This window comes from Pleurodeles waltl, chromosome 6 (genome assembly GCF_031143425.1).
Source record: "Pleurodeles waltl isolate 20211129_DDA chromosome 6, aPleWal1.hap1.20221129, whole genome shotgun sequence".
NCBI classification, from domain to species: domain Eukaryota; kingdom Metazoa; phylum Chordata; class Amphibia; order Caudata; family Salamandridae; genus Pleurodeles; species Pleurodeles waltl.
Genome location: NC_090445.1, coordinates 1377065147 through 1377082662, shown reverse-complemented (window position 1 = coordinate 1377082662; position 17516 = coordinate 1377065147). Strand labels below are relative to the sequence as shown.

The 17516-nt window shown below is 43.6% G+C and overlaps 1 protein-coding gene across 1 annotated transcript in view; it reads right to left on the bottom strand.

Moving 5' to 3' along the window:
• The window catches only part of IGSF21 (immunoglobin superfamily member 21), a 1171165-nt gene that overhangs the window by 33788 nt on the left and 1119861 nt on the right, over positions 1–17516 (bottom strand). The window contains exon 8 of the mRNA XM_069240687.1: positions 6108–6300. Coding sequence (XP_069096788.1) covers positions 6108–6300 — 193 coding nt within the window. The remainder of the gene's footprint in view (positions 1–6107; positions 6301–17516) is intronic.

Here is a 17516-nt window from a genome sequence, read left to right as displayed (position 1 = left end):
GGAAGGCAAGTGGAGACTGTTCCGAGCAAGCACTCGGTATGCAGTTCCATGTCCCGGGGAAGCTGACAGAAAATATTTGGGAAAAATGGTGCTTCCTCGTTTCCACAGAAGGTAAAACAGAACGATGAGGGAATGGGGAGTAAGGAAGGGAAGGGAATTGGTTATGACTTGAGGAAAAGGAAGGGAAGAACCCTTGATAGGGGGAGGAATAGTAAGGCTGAAAGCATTGAAGGTTTGTTTCCAGGGGCAGGAAAGGAGACAACACATTTAACATCTAAAACACTTTAAAAAAAGAATAGTACTGGTTGAAAAGATGAGAAACACATTAGCAGATACAGAGGCGACATTTAAAATACCCCCCTCTGTATGTTCTTTCTTTAAAGTACAAGATGTTAGTCGAAAAGAGAGGCAGAGTATATTACCCCCATTAAACATGCATTCTCTCCAGATGAATCTGTGTGGGGTAAATCATTCCCCACATGTGCGAACAAATTTCAGATCTTGGGGCAGGCCGCCTCTGAGCAAGATGGTGACGGGGCTACCCGAGATGAATCGCAAGAACAGCCATTCCAGTCATTCTAGAATTAGCTAGCTAGAAAACTGACGTAGATACAGAGATAGGTGCCAGAACAGAGACATTAATGGGGGTGCTTACGACGGAAATTAAGCAGAAATTCGCAATATCAGAGAGGAACCAGGAGAAAATTAAAGGGGCCTGCGAGAAACTGGAGGAAAAAAAGGGAGACCTTTCAGAAAATATATGTATGATGGAGACGGCTATTAAAGGGTTAAGTGAAGAGATTGATGTTAATCGGCGGGAGATCCTAACATTAAAAGCTAATGAAAGATAACTATGTGAAAAATTAGAAGTATTAGAAAATAATGCAAGGAGAAACAATGTCAGAATATTGAAGGTACCTGAAGGCTTAGAAGGAAGTGATTTAAAAGGGTTTGTGGTTGGTCTAATAAAGAAACATATTCCATCAATGGCTTCAGTGGATCTAGAGGCAGACATTCAGAAGATCCATCAAGACCCTTTCAAAAGGAATCCCAATAAGGAAAATCCAAGGAAGATACGGGTGAATTTTAAGGCCTATTCCATAAAAGAACAGATTATCTCAGAAGCTTTAAGAGTTAACTGCTTTAACATTGGCAATGCAACCTTCCGGATCAGGTCAGACATCTCTAAAGTGACACTGGATCGCCAATGGGAACAAGGAAAATTTATACAGGACCTTGGATCCCTTGGGGCGGTTGTCAGTTTGAAGTTGCCAGTGACCCTCAAAATTATGAGGAATAACAAAATGCAGAATATAAGGGATCCTGTTGAGGTTCAGAATTTAATTCAGCAAATGAAAGGAAGCTGTGCGCAACTACTGTTGTGACAGAGTCCATGGGCACAGTGTGGCCGATTCTAAGGAGGGATGGAGGATTCCCCAGGGAGGTTAAGGGGGAGGGTGAAAGAAGGGTCATGGATGGGTAGGATTAAGGGGGAGGGTTGTAGCACATGGTGGGGAGCATGTGGAAAAAAGGTGTCCTCATACGAGATAAAGCCAAAAACACTGGGGAGATAGGGCAGGCGTGATAAATAAGTGGAGGTTAAGGGTCCTGTTGTGGATTGTTAATGGGCTTAGGGTACCAAGTGGACGAAGGAAACTATTAGAATACTTAAAACACTCAGATTATAATGTTATAATATTACAGGAAACACAGTTATGCAAAGAAGAATGGAGTGAGATACTAAAACACCAAAAATGGATTAGCCAGTTTGTATGCACAAACCAAAGATGTAACGTGAAAGGCATTGCTATTCTCTTGAAGACTTCGGCATTAATTAGGGTAGGGAACTATTCTTGAAAAACGGGATTGTAAATGCAAAGTCACTGGGGGTAGGCTACACGTTAGTGGGTTATTACGGGCCGAACACTGATTTCACTTCAGGAAATGCATAGGCAATTAATGAAGGTTGAGGTGGCAGACTATCTAGTGGTGGGAGGGGATTTCAATGTGTTACTGGATCCCATGCAATATAAATCCACGTCAAAACCGACAGTCGGATTGAATAAGATGACGGAGGGTATTCATCGCCTGATAAGAGACCTGGATATGATAGACATTTGGAGACAAAGATCGGGACAAAAGAAGGGTTACACCTATCATAATAAAAAAAATATAGGCACTACTCTAGAATAGATTTCATTTTGATAAGTAGGAACTTGGCTCCCAAGGTAAAAGATGTGACACACTTACCAGAATATCTCTCCAATCATTTGGTGCTAGCATTGGAGGCTGAGTTAGAAGGGGTGACTGGACAGAGAAGGTGGAATGTGGATAGGTCATTATTTCATGAACCTGTAATAGTTAGTCGCTTGAAGGAAGACACTTTAGGATTCTTCAGAGTGAACGAAGGGTCCGCCCCTATTAATGTGGTCGGGGATACTTACAAAGCCTATATTAGGGGCAGAATAATAAGCAGTGCAGCTTTCAAAAGGAAAAGTCACAAGTCTAGAGTGAAGACATTGGAAGATAGGATAGGTCTACTCCAAAGAAAACTGGAAACCTGTCAGAGTCAGAAACAGGTGAACTGTATAGATAAACTTGGAGAGGCGAGGGAAGATTTGGTTGACCATTTGGAGGTTTGTATGAAAAAAGATGGGAGGTGAGTAAGCTGTCTCATTACAAATATGGGGAGGGATGTGGTAAATTGCTTGCTTGGAAAACTAGAACAGGAAGCACAAATAATGCAATTACGGAAATAGTTTTAAAAGAGAAAGGGGAATGATGTTTAGGTGACAAAGCATAGAGCAGGCCTTCTTAAAACAATTTCAATACCTATATTGAATACCTATATTCAGACGAGACCTTAATTTCAGAAGAGCAGATAACTACTTGGCTTTAAGCAATAAATATCCCCAGCTTACAGGCGGATCAACAACAGGATTTAAATCAGGGTACAAGCCCAGAGGAAATAAGCAAGGTAATAAAGGAGCTGAAAAGGGAGAAGGCTCAGGGACCAGACTTCTTGCCAAGTGAGTTATACAGAGCATTAAGGGAGGAGCTAATAATGTTTATGACTAAGTTGCTGAATGCTATATATAGGGGCAGTACCTAGCCAAGATCCTGGGATGAAGCAGTAATCAATATAATCTTAAAACCAGGGATAGATCCTAAAGCCTGTGAATCAGACAGGCCCATATCATTGCTGAACAATGATTATAAAATATATACACAGGTTTTTGCAGGAAGGTTGGAGAAAGTGGCTGAGAGCTTGATACACGTGGATCAAAAAGGATTCATGAAAGGGAGATAGTTACGTGAGCTGACGCATGAACTAATAGCAGCCATAGATATTGCAACGGTAGAGGGTCTACCTTTAACTATAATGGCCTTTGATGTTGCAAAGGCCTTTGATAGAATAAGGTGGAATTTCCTGTATGCAGTGATTAATCACAGCGGATTGGGGGATCAATTTTGTAATGCAATTAAGGCCATATATAATCTGCCAGGGGCTAGGGTTCTGGTCAATTTCAATCTTACTGATAAAATCCAAATACCGAGAGGTACACAATAGGGCTGCCCCTGTCACCCTTGCTTTTTAATCTTTATATCGAGCCCTTGGTAGCCCTGCTGAGGGAGGAACAACACATTATACCATTTAAATATCAAAACTGGGATAAAAAAGTAGCACTGTGTGCAGATGACTTGATGATTTTCACACAGGATAGCAGAAGTGCCCTTCCGTTAATAAAAAAGATAGTAATGGAATTTGGAAAATTTACAGGGTACCAAATAAACCATCAGAAGACAGAACTTAAGTCTTGGAACGTTGACTCCTGTACCCTATTGGAGAACAAAGAGATTAGATATTTTGGGGGTGCACGTGGTTGAGGATATAAATCAGATGGCACAAATTAATTTCAATAAAGTGGCTGTAGAAACAATGAGACCTTTGAACACCTGGGCAGGTCTTTCACTATCTTTTATTGGGAGGTGCAACATAATTAAAATGATATTACCAAAGTTTGCATTTATTTTTAATGCCATCCCCCTTGAGTTTAAAGAAGGTTGGTTTAGTAAGCTCCAAAGAAAATAATTAGCTTTATATGGGCTCACAAAGGGGTGTGTATTGCCTGGAAGAAACTACGTTAAAGGCTGATAGAGGAATCGCGTTACCGGACTTTATAATAAATAACTGGGCCTTTCAATTTAAAAATGTTAAAGTGTTATTGCGAGCAATTCTCAGGAGGAGTCATCGTATATCAGGTGTTAACTGAAAATCAGGAGGAAGGAGGCACACATTTTCCATTTAAGTTTGGCCACCCCAAATATTTCAAGAAGATTAGATATGGCTTATTTTCACTGTTTGATCTAAGGAAGGCTCTGTTACAGACTGGCAACAGTCCAATGCTGTGAATGACTTTTCCCATGAAACTCCAAACTTTTAAAAGAATAAGGGCCATAGTTATACTTTTTGACGCAAAACTGCGCTAACGCAGTTTTGCGTCAAAAAAATTAGCACCGGCTAACGCCATTCTGAAGCGCGATTCGGGCGTCGTATTTATTCAATGACGTTAGCCGGCGTTAGCCGCCGGCGCTGCCTGGTGTGCGTGGAAAAAAACGACGTACACCAGGCAGCACCGGCGTCGGGGGATATGGAGTTTGGGCGTCAAAAAATGGGTCAAGTCAGGCTGAGGCAAATTTTTCGCCTCAACCCGATTCGCGCCATTTTTTTCGACTCCCAACCCCCATAGAAATGACTCCTGTCTTAGCAAAGACAGGAGTCATGCCCCCTTGCCCAATGGCCATGCCCAGGGGACTTCTGTCCCCTGGGCATGGTCATTGGGCATAGTGGCATGTAGGGGGGCACAAATCAGGCCCCCCTATGCCACAAAAAAAAATAAAAAATTACTTACCTGAACTTACCTTAATGTCCTTGGGATGGGTCCCTCCAGCCTTGGGTGTCCTCCTGGGGTGGGCAAGGGTGACAGGGGGTGTCCCTGGGGGCATGGGAGGGCACCTCTGGGCTCCTTCAGAGCCCACAGGTCCCTTAACGCCTGCCTTTTCCAGGCGCTAAAAAACGGCGCAAAAGCAGCCGTACGTCATTTTTTTTGACCCGCCCACTCCCGGGCGTGAATTTTGCCCGGGAGTGTAAATACGGCGCACATGCCTCAGAGTCAATTTTTTAGACGGGAACGCCTACCTTGCATATCATTAACGCAAAGTAGGTGTCCACGCTAAAAAATGACGCAAACTCCATGGACTTTGGCGCTAGACGCGTCTAATGCCAAAGTATAAATATGGAGTTAGTTTTGCGTCGGAATTGCGTAAAAAAAAACGACGCAATTCCGGCGCGAACGGAGTATAAATATGCCCCTAAGTCTGATTGGTTTCCAAGGTAAGGTCTGACTTCTCTCTGTTGCTACAAAAAACACAACTGCCTTCTAGAGGCTAAATCTGTTTTACGTCACCTTCAGAAGGTGTCTATTTACAAAAAGAAGCCAGAATATGGCATTTTATCAGATGACAGCAGGAGCTCCACAGTCAAAATGGCCTTTTACTTGGACAGCTGAAAACTCTTATTTTGTTCCTGACAGTTTAGGTGACTGATACGTGCTAGCCAAACCACGAACTCCCTAGAACAGTCTTTCCTTTCTCAGGCTAGAATAACTGAGTAGCCTTCATAATTCATCATCTTCGTATGGAACTGGATTATGAGATATTGAGTGCTGGACTGATAGCGAAAAGAGAAGCTCTGGACACAGGATAAGATGACGAGCACAGGGCAGTCAGTGGGTGGGGAAAGCACTGGAATAGGAGAAGAAGTCGAATAAAGTGCATACTTTAAAACCATCCATCAAAAAACCCAAAGTACCGGTAGTGCTAAATTTGCAAAGGTAAATCTGGAGTCCACACAAGGAAGTGAACAGCCAGCTTACATCAATTTCTGTTAGTTGAAAAGCAACATGTACACTAAGATCCTTGGTTATCAAATGTTATTCCTAACCTTAAGGGAGAACTGTTTGCATGTATAATTCATTCCCTCGGGCAGCCCACCCAAACACAAGAACATGTTTGCACCTTCGACCCCCTTGGATAGTTTAGCATACCGAAGACGATGAGCCGGGTGTGGGTATCAGTGGACCCGAGTGGATTCTGAGCCGTGCAGCGGTACATTGAGCCGTTCAGTTCGGCAGGCACCCTCTCCAGGACTAGTTCTCTCCCATCATGCTCCGCGCTGCCGTCCAGGAGCCGCCCGCCCACGCGCGTCCAGGTGAACATGGGCTCTGGAAAAACTTCATTCTGGAGTGCGAAAGAGAAAAGAGGGATGAAAGCCTGTCACCAACACAGCCAAAGCACACCAGCTTTATGGTGAGAGAAAATAACGTACTGCATCACACGGTATAAATAACACAATGTTGTGGACCCTTGAAGAAAGCTGGCCCCTAAAATATTCTGTGTGACAGTTGCCTTTAACTGGCTGTCTTCAATATAAACGTTGACTTGTTTTGTGAATATGTCGATAACAACTGATTGAACACGTCTGCCTTAACCGTTGCCCTCCGAAGAGCTGCTATTCCATTCACTTGATCTTCTCTGTGGAGAGATGTCCGTCATGGCATACTTTGAAATGGTTCATTTGGGCCCCCACTCCTAAGCCCAATCAAAATTACCCACCAGTGCTGTGTCATGGGTATATGAATGGGTGCATGGCAGCGAGATAGCCACCAGTAGTACACCAAGTGCAGTGACACTAGGCCCCGGGGTATTAAGCACCCACTGTTCCCAAATGATGGCTTTATTTTACTCTGCAGCCGGTGGACGAGGTTTGAACAGATGCTTTTCCTTTTCAACAGGGCCCATGGCACCAGTACAGTCTTACTTGTGTATCTTTCATTGGCTTCCCAGCCATATTCCGGAGCTTGGATGGCTAGGAAAGTCCCTTCCTTCTCTTGGCCTCACAGCCATGGTTGGACACTTAGATGATGAGGAATCCGCCCAGGAGCTTAGCAACCAGCACCATGGCTGTGAGGCCCACAGGGAGCCCTTTCAAGGGTGTAGCAATCAGTAGTGCAGCAGGTGCAGTGGCACCAGTGCTCATGGGTGTTAGGGGCCCGATTAGCCCAAACTATGGCTGTATTTTGCTGTCCAGCATCATTTTCTAGCATCAGGAGGCATAGCTACATTACTATGCCACTGGTCTCTTCTCCTATGGACTGCACAGCCATGATCAAGAGCTGTGAAGGCCAGGAGAGCCCCATTGCCCTCCAGGTTCCACAGCCGTAGTCCTACATATGATTGTAGTCTGGTAGTTACTGGTGTTTTACAGGTACTTGGATATTGCTTTTAATGGAAGTCAAACTATTTTCACATCTTTCTTGCACATACCTTATCCTGCACTGGGTCTGTGAGAAACCATATTGGAATTTGAATCCATACTAGTCCATGGTGCAGCACACCTTACCACCTTACTAGGGCATGAAGAACTATGACTACATCATTCCACCATGACAGAACTCCACACATTCTCCTTGCCAGACTGCACCATCTTCAATCCCAGCTGGATCATCTACAAAGCTATCATAACACACAAACAGTCCACAAACAAGCTACCTTTCGTATTACACCTTGACTTTATCCTTGTCATTGACCCTGCCTTTTGTCTAGATTTGTACTACAGAATACCACATGCACATGACTGACAATCCTGCCTCCTTGAATGACAAGCGCGTCAACTCCAGTGGCTCTCCAGGCACCTGCAGCAAGGAAACCTTCAGATAGAAGAAGTGAAAGGATTTGGAACAGTTTTCACATATCCATCCAGACGTCCCCAAACCCTGCTCCAGTTTAGGAAAACGTGTATACTCAGTTATTTAAAAAAACACTACATCATGATGCAGTGACAGTCCACAAACCATCTACTCCTCCTATTGCACTTTGACTTTGACCCAGCACAGTACTTCGGAGCCTTTTGGCTAGTTTTGCACTATATAATACCGCATACATACCTACCTACCTAATGCACTAATGTGGTAACAAATTGTTAGCATTTGGTTAAAGATATGTTTTGGAGAGATGATAGGTCAAAACTTTCCATTTAGTGTGACTAATATAATGTACTTCCACATAACAGAAATTTGAAATATCTGTACTTATTTTGTTAGTATTAATTGTTTATTTGTTTTACTGATATCCATACCAAGAAAGTTACTTCTTGCAAAGTTGCTTCAACAAGTCACTTCGTGTGATGTCATTTCCTGTGTTTTCACATTCTATGAAAATGAAAGGGGCCTCACATATTCCCTTTCTGCCAAGGGCCCTAAAAGTCATAGAACCAGCCCTGAAATGCAGGGTAAACTCAGTCGGCGATGTCCAAATATCCATCTGTTAATTTGTGAGCTCTCCCAGTGCTGCCTCTGCATTAGTACGGTATCACTGCTTTCTGGGTGAACTGAAAACCACAGTGCTGTGGCTGCTGCATTCATGCGGATTTTGAACACAAACCACGTGCAGGGGTGAATTGACGTATCCCACGCGATATTATCATTCATTTAACCCACAGCAATGTTTAATCTTACCATTTGCATTCATTAAGACATCTGTCATAAATTCAACTGACTTATCCCATTGTTCCTTAGCGACAGCCATCCCCAACATTTCTAAGCATGTATCAATCAAGGTGTCATCTGCGATTAGACTGTAATCCGTCAATTGGGCGGACCATCTGTTTATAGCTTGCTCAAGGATGGCAGACTCATACATAACATACAGACATTGTCACTTATAAAAATATAATTCCCCTTTGTAGGACGTTTTCTTTAAAAAGAAAATTTGTCGCTGCAGATACTTTTACAAAAAATCAAGTCTGGTGCCCTCAAATGCAATTGAATGGAAGTGATTAAGATAGTTGGCTCTCTGGAGTGCACACAAAATGGCACAGCCTCTTTTATGTGCACAAAAAGTGCATAGTTATGAAAGATGTGCGCTCACAATTCGAGGACGCACAGCCTGCCCTTTACTTCATTAAGAGCCCTTGTGCATTTTCCAGGTGCGGACTTCAGAGTGTAGTGTGGTGCAGCAGCCAGCCATCTAATGAATAAGCAGGGGTAGTATTCATTGTTTGCTCAACGGCTTGGAGGAGGGATGGTGGCCTATTGGTGACTGAATACCTAACTTTCTGCGGTGTAGAGATCGAAATTCCCAGAATGAGTCTTAGTTGTTCTGGTGATTTCAACATTTTCACAACAGTGGAATGCACTACAGATCAATGGGAAAGTAGGTAAACGAGCTACATGAACACCCCCATAAAGCATCGACTGGGAACCAAAAACATCTTGTCAAAAGTGTTCAGACCTGCCTTACTCAGCAGAAGGCCACAACTAGAATTGTGCAATGGTGGATTTCACTGTTGGATCAGGAAGGGCCAAACAGCCCTGAAATGTGCCATAGCCTGCAGCCCTGCAGAAAAATTCAAAATGGCTACTTGGTGCTTTCCCCCACAATGGCACTGCAGGACCCATGGAAGTTATGATTGGGGCCTAAGTCCTTGTGCAAGTCATTTGCCCCAGCATAAAGTTGACACATGTGAATTGTGGATGTGAGGGTGCATAGTGAAGTTGTATTCTGTTTCTAACATCAAATCGGATTTTTCTGCACCTGCAGACCAGTGAAGGCATCTGCTCAGAGTCCGCGTCTGGATCACGGTGTGAGACTGGACCTCATGGTTAAAGGTTTGAGTATGGATGGGTCGATTAAGCCTTTTGTCCTTGTGAGGTTGATGAAATGAGTATCGTTGACTTGTGTAACAAAATAATTTGTTATTTTCATTGCAAAGGCACTCTTCGGGGTAAACGTGCACCTTGGAAATACGTTATTTTATCTCGAGGTTAGCTAGTGCCATGTGAAGAAAGGTGGATGTCACCCGGCCACAGTGTACCGCGGGGAGGGCCTCGTGCCCACGCTCCACTACTACAAGAGTAAACAAATCCGATGTGACTGGGGCCTAGAACTGAGAGTAGAGCTAACTGCTATGTGAACCGAGACTGAGTCATATGCCATCTGCTTGCAGTTTCGCTGTAAGCCTCGTTAATTATATTAGAGTATTTTCATGTAGAATCACATTAGAACTATGTGCACTTGTTTATGTCCTTTCCGTGTAGTACTGCATAAATAATAATGTACTTTGCTTTTCACAAAGATAAGCACTGGGTAGACAGTCGTTATTTTGTTCTATTAGGTTATTGTTGTGTGTCAAGTCTCTGTCTCCTCACTGCCTTACTGCCAAGTCTTTGACTGCTCGCCTCACTACGCCGAGGGTCAAGTCCTGAAAAAGTGCACTTGAGGGTCAGTTTCAAGTGGCATGGTAGGTCAGGTCACAGAACAGCAGTGGTAAAAGGCTCCATTCAGTTGCTGTCCAGTAACCCCTGCTTACCCAGGGCTTTCCGAAAGGATTCTCTTAATTAGAGGAAAGCAGTGTAGGATTTGCAGATTCCAGTTCTAAATGCTGCATATACAGCATAATAAAGTCGATTATTTCATACCACTTGCTTCACAAAAGGATGATGGACACAATGTGGGTAGGAGTAGATTTTGCCCCCCTCTCCTTAGCCAAGTCAAGAGAATTGTTTTGGGAGAAGGCATGGAAGGCTTCTAGATTCAAGGATATGGGTATCCTGTAGATGTTTTTAAAGAAATAATTGGAGAAACAGGGTTATGTTTCGAAAGCTATGGAGATTCTAGGAAGGCTACTGATGTCGTAAGTGGAATTACGTCAGTGTACGTAAGTACCGAATTCCCCTTAGACAACCCCCTCATTTATCATCGAGTTTGATTTCCAGGTTTTCCCAGATGCCACCTCTGCCATCACCCAATCTTGATGGAACTACTGTAACCGGCTCCAGGAGCCATTGCTTTTCGGTGGACCGGAGGTCCGGGAACTATCCCGGTCTAGATGAGCTCTGACTCTGTAGTTGGCCCTCCATAAAGCTAATTCTGGGAGAACAGACAAGGCCAGAGAGTTTAAGAGGGAAAAGTTGGGATTAGCTTGCGAGAAACAATTGGAGATGGGGAGGGAGAAACAGGAGGGCATTGGCATGAAAACAGGCAAAGGTAAAGGGAAGAGCAGGAAATAGAAATGCAAAGGCAGTGTACGGAAACAAAAACAAGAAATAAAATCAGGATAAGGAGAGGGAAAGCAAGAAGAGAGAGAAACAGGTAATTTGAGAGTGCCAGCCTTCAAAAAGGAAAAGCACAGAATTGCGGTAGAGTGGACTAGCACTGAGAAAGGTTATTGCCCCTTCAACTCTGTAGAACTATCTGGAAACATCCCAAAAGATGTGTGCTTATGTATTTGGCAGATTCTGATATTTTTGAGCTTTGAGATTACTTGTACAGAGCGAGAGGGATTTAGTGAGGTGTTCAAAGCAGCAGTCCTACCGAGTCATCGGACAATGGAAGGCATTCCTGTAATCTGGATCGTGCATATGGTTGATAAGATGATTTACGACTGACTGAAGGAAGCTCTAATTAAATGATTTGGGCTGAGGCCAGTGCACTACCATCAGAGATTCCAGGAGAACAAGCAAGTGAACGGTGTTTCCTTTTAGACCATACATGACTGGAATGAATGGGTAAAAAGGGATGAATGTGCAGGAGTTTCCTGCACTTATCCAGGTGATGATGACAAAGAGTCTTAGGGACAGATTTACAAGGAACTGCTGCAGCACGGCGCTGCTCCAAAATTAGCAGTGCTGAGCTGTGTTACTTCTGAAATGCTGGGCTGCGCAGTATTTTAAAAAATATGGCGCACCCCTGTGTTTCCCCTACTGCTGGCTCTAAATTTAGCAAACATAGGCATCCCTGCAACATAGTGCAAGGGTGTCTGCATTGAAGGGAATGATTGTTTATGTGAAGGAAGTTGTTCCTTCCTGCACATAAACAATCTACAAAGGATATTTGGCACTTCTATGTGTGCTGCAGAATGCAGGACTCATAGAAGTAGCAAATCATCATTATTGAAAGATTGTTTATGAGCATGAAGCGACACCCTCCTGCACGTAAACAATCATTCATGGAGAATAGCTTTTTTTATGTGTGCTGCAAAATGCAGCACACATAGAAAAAGGAAAAACATGGAGAAATAAAAGTTTTTCCCCATTGTTACGACATGCTAACGCTTTTGGCGCTGCCACAAATTTACAAATCCTTGTTAATCTGTGGCAGCATCAAACGCAATGGGGGTTGCAGTGGAATTCCCACAGCAACACCCATTTCATGCCCCACTGCTACAGAAATCTGCATCAGACGTGCGTTAAGCCACAAAAAGTGCCTTAGCGCTGCATTGTAAATATGGCGCAGTGCACCACGAAAAGTGACACCCTGGTGGTGCAAGGGGCTTGTAAATATGTCCCTTAGAGAGAAGTGGTCTGCTCAACCCAGATAGTACTTGTTTGAATCGACAGAAATGGATCCAGAGTAACTTGCAGTGTTGTCTGACAGGGTTAACAAGTGGCTGCAGCAGCATAGTTTCAAATTCAAAGGTTGATAAGACCTGTCAGCAGAGTGGTTCCAAACAGAAAGATTCCCAAGGGTGAAAGTCAGGACAAATGCAGAAGAGTTATTGAGTTCCTACCCAGGACAAGAAGAAGGAAGAAGGGATAAAGGTAGGTTCTACGCCCATCATGGTGAATTGTATTAAATGGCACAAGGAGGGGATTTACAGGAGTGATTGCACTATTAATGATCTTGTGTCAGCAACACCATTAAAAAGCAGCTTGCTATCTGTGGGTGAGGGACAAGAGAGGGTCCAGTGGCACTCAACCTAGTAGCAATGGACTTCTGGTAAATGGACTCATATACTCACAAACACACCGACCTAATCAACACGTGGTTGATATTGGAGTTGAAAATCAATACAATGAAAGTTCCTACTGTAGCAAATACTGACACTTAAAAAATTGTAGTTAAAACGAAGTATCTCAAACATTAGGAATTTATCTCAGATACCAATGGTACATGCCTAGTAACCAGTGAAGATAACATGGAGTACCTGCTTGCCAGGATTGAGGGAGAGGTAAATGGAAAAATGGCCACAGCTGATATAGGTGTGAGAGGGAAACAGGATTCTGAATGCTTTCTATAGAGTGACCTGAATCCATCAATATTAGCCCTAGGTCCAGACGTCTTGCTTTACAACACCTGTGACTACCTGGGCACAGGCTTCATGCCTGTTTCAGATGAAAACTGCAATCATTTCAGATGTGTAATGACCAGGGAGAAGTAGTGAGCAGACGACAGCAGACTCTTGGAAGGCATAGGCTATGGGGAAAGAGAGGAGGATGAGCCACCAAAGTGGACTTTCTGTCGGGCTTGGAGTTACTGCCAGCGTTGCAAAGTTTACTGGCTGGTGGGGATCTCCCTAGGAGGAATTTTGCTTCTCACAAGTGGAGTGCCCTAATCTTGCAGGACTTTGGAAGGAGGATCAGGAAGAGATCAGCATTGGGATTGTTGTTAAACATTGCATGGGTTGTAAGAAGAGAATGCTGCACAATGCGCCAATGAAACCTGAACCTTGGAACAACAAGAGACTGAGGTTTTCCTAGTGTACAATAAATTCTTGTTGTCACCTACCCATTACAACAGGAAACTTGGACATCAAAAAGACTCAGGATAAGTTATAACATCTTCTGTACTGGCCAAACATATGCCAGGATATAGAGAGGTTCTGTAGGACTTGATCAGCTTGCCAAATGAGTGGTAAGTGTGGAGGCGATACTGTAGGTGTCATTACCTGTGTTAGGTGTGCTGTTTGAGCTAGTGGACATTGGCATTGTTGTTACCTTTGACTCTGCCCCGTCATCAAGTAACAAGTACATTCTGGCTATGGTTCTATTCAAAGTCAGTAGAAAGTAGTGTAGGAACTTCTAGGATTTGTTGAGGATTGGATTTCTTCCAAAGGTGAATTCTGACACAGTCACAAGTTTCAATCTCCTCTTACATGAGAAACATGAGCAAGCTAGTGTGAGGTCCCAGTTCTCCACAGAATACCATCCATAGACCAGTGGGTTGGTGGAGCGATGTAACAGGACCCTAAAGAGCGTTATGGGAACTATGTCTGAGAATGTCATATAGAAGCAGGATGGTATCCTGTCATGTCTCTTATGAAGGAGATTCTGCCTTTGAGCTCTTATTTAAAATCTCAGAGCATCTTGTTCATTTCCCACCCGCCTTATTCGAAAAAGGTTGAGAAAGAACTCCTGAGTCTACTCTAAAGTCTTTGTTGAATTATGTAAATGGTCTCAGGAATCCCTGCTCGGACTGGACTGGACATGCAGCTGTCATTGCCTGACATGACCACACCCATCACATGTGCAATGAATACGACAACTTACAATTCCACAAGTGCAGTAGTCACCAGCAGCAATCCCCTGGTGTTGTTTACTGGGATGCTCTACTTCAATCAGCACATTTGTTCTTCATCACCAAAGAATGGATAAAGTAGTTGGGCACAGTACAACCCCCTTTGAATCTCACGTACAACAGACATTAAATGTCCAGAAATTCTCTTTCAAGAAAAAATAGTTGGACACAGAGAATACTACATTGTCGGGCAGACCTGCAGAATGGCCATGTCCCCCACATCAGCTCAAATCATGACCATCTGATATCCATTAAAGTCCTTAAAACATGAATTTATAATATGAATGACTAATCATCCACCCAACACGCACAGATCAACCTGCAGTTCCAAATGAATGCCACAATCACTACAGGTTGCAAACACAACATGAAGATGTGAGACACTGATATGATGACTGGGAAAAGAAGGGTGATAACAAAAATAATAACATTATCCCACATAGTAAAATCATAACCACAAGCCGGACTCTCATAAACCCCCGAAAAAGGCAAACTGATGGACACTCAAGAGGGCTGCAACACTAGAACTGGGAAATAATGAGACACTTGAATGCATACAGAATCGGACTAGGATGTGTACCTTTGTAGTAATGGAATGACTGAAGATTGAGGTAATGGAATTAATGGGATCTTTGACTTGCTGCAAATTGGACTACCTCCTCTAAATGAGAATCAGGCTAAAGACAACAGCAGTCCATTGAAGGCGATGGATCGATTATATCTGCTTGAACTAGATACTCATCTTGAAGAGCCACGACCTGCATAGGCTGATCCCCTAAAGTCACATAAAAATTACAACTGTGAACAACGGGCACCTCTGCAGTCTAAGATCAAAAAGGCGGTGGTTAGTGGGAAGCAAAGCAATGTCTCCTGGTCCTGAGCTGAGAAGAGGTCTCACCTTCCTAAGGTCTCTGAAATGGCAGGGGCACTCAGCCATTAGGTCTCTGATGGGATGTATTTGGTCAAAGAGGACGCAAGTATTTTCTGATTTAGGTCACAATGAAGGGCAAATCCCAGATTTTCAAAAACAATTAGAGCTAATTCTTTCTTGCCTGGATTAAGCATCAGCAAGTCAGCTGACATCAAACCGGGCTATGTAGTCACTGTAGTGTGCTGAGTGGTGTCTGGCAGCTGCAGTTGAATGGAAGTACTCACACATGCGGTTTAAAGGATAATATGTATAATTGTATGTAAAATGTTTTTGATGGTACTGTGCATGTGTTTTTATAAATCAACAAACATGTGAAAGCACTCCATGTATTCTGTGTATTTAATATGTGTACATTATTTCTACTCAGCAGTAAAAACACATTTTTCTATATGGTCAGGAAGACCATTGTATTCCCTTTGTGGATTAATGTATAGCTGAGCCCGGACTGGGTTATCTCTGTCTTTCCCAAGCTCTCCACCTCCTCCTGCCTAAGATCACAGGTTTTGGACTGAGGATCTTTGGGATGGGTCACAGCCCCCAGTAATAACTTAAAGCAATGGAGCAGGGTGTCCGGCCTGGGCGAACTTTGTGATCAACTGTTTCTCTTGGCCCTTGCCCCTCTCAAGTATGGTTTCCCTGGCCGCAAGGCTCCATTAGAGGTGATTGTGATTCAGTGCACTAGCTTGTCACTTCTATTGGACTGAGCTCACCTGATTGCAGGGACCGCCATTGGAGTTGTCACTTGGTTTCTTGGACTAGAGCTCCCATTTTGGACCCAATTAACCGGATTGCTGGGTCAAGAGTTCCCACTGGACCCAGGTCACTTCATTCTGTAAGGGCATTGTGTGTTTAGGCCTGAAACTCTTCCACCCCATCCCCAGACCAGCAGGTAAGCAACCAATCCACCCAATGGATATCTGATATTAGGTACAAGGGATCATCAGTCATGAGTAGAGATCACCTTCTGGACAGGTCACTAAAAGACTGGTGACATTTGGGGCTATAAGCCTTTGTCCCTACCCACAGATCAATAACAAAGTATGTCTGATGCTCATCCAGAGGTAAGATTAGTCACTCCTGGTTACTTGTGACATTCTGGTCCTGAATACCATTCTAACACTCAACAGTCTGTGCAAATTGTAATTCAAGACAGGCCTGGTATCCCCCATGGCCCTCTAAAGTTACAAAAGACAAATCCTCTACAGGTCATGACTGTTATCCAGTATCATTCAGACCCATAGCAACTAACCACTTCCCAACAATCGGACAGGCCGAATGACTGAAGGCAGCAGCTACATCCACTGGACACTGGTGTGGTTCCATGCAAATAAGGGAAACAGTTTGCATTTGCACCTGTGTTGTATTGTGGATGTGGGCACAGAGGCAAAGAAGTCTTCAAGAGGTGCACTGTGTGCCAGAAAATGGTTTCTGAAAGTCAATGCGCCATCTGACGGCAGCACTCTGGAGGGGGGAATAGTGTGACACGGACCCCTCAGATAGCCACTTGCAGATGGGTGCAGTCACTTACTGCATCTCCCTGGAAGGGGATCTCTGTCCTCTCTTTGAAGTGCAGGGGGGTGTTGCCTGTAAAGTTAAAGACAGAGCAGTAGTTTTAATCAGACGTTCTGCATGTCACTAATGCGCTACCTCCAGGACAGCACAGGTTGGTTGCTTCTGCCCTGGAAACAAGCTCTTTAATTGTAACAGAGCACACCATCCCGTTTGCACCAGACGCACCTATCCAAAGATCAGCCAGGCCGCAAACAGTGTCAGTGTTCCCATTACATGATACAGATGCTGGCATCTGGTGGTACCATAAGGCAGTTGTCTATACTCACCTTAATGTAGCCCAGGGTCTGATTTCAGTAGGTCATAAAAATAAATGCCAAATAACATTAAAGCAGTGCTTGAGAGCAAACCATATCTTAAATATCATGCATTAAAAAGACCACGAGTCAACAAATGGAAATGTTAGAATCTGAAATGATAAAATTCGAGGGAGACTATATAAACCACGAACAGCCCAGACATCTGATATAGAAACGCACAAAATATAAAGTACTTGTTAACAGTGCAGCTACAAAAATATACCTCTGTGAACAATGACACATATACCAGGTGGGCGATATAGCAAGCACGCTGCTAGCCTGCTAGATAGGAGAGAAGAGGG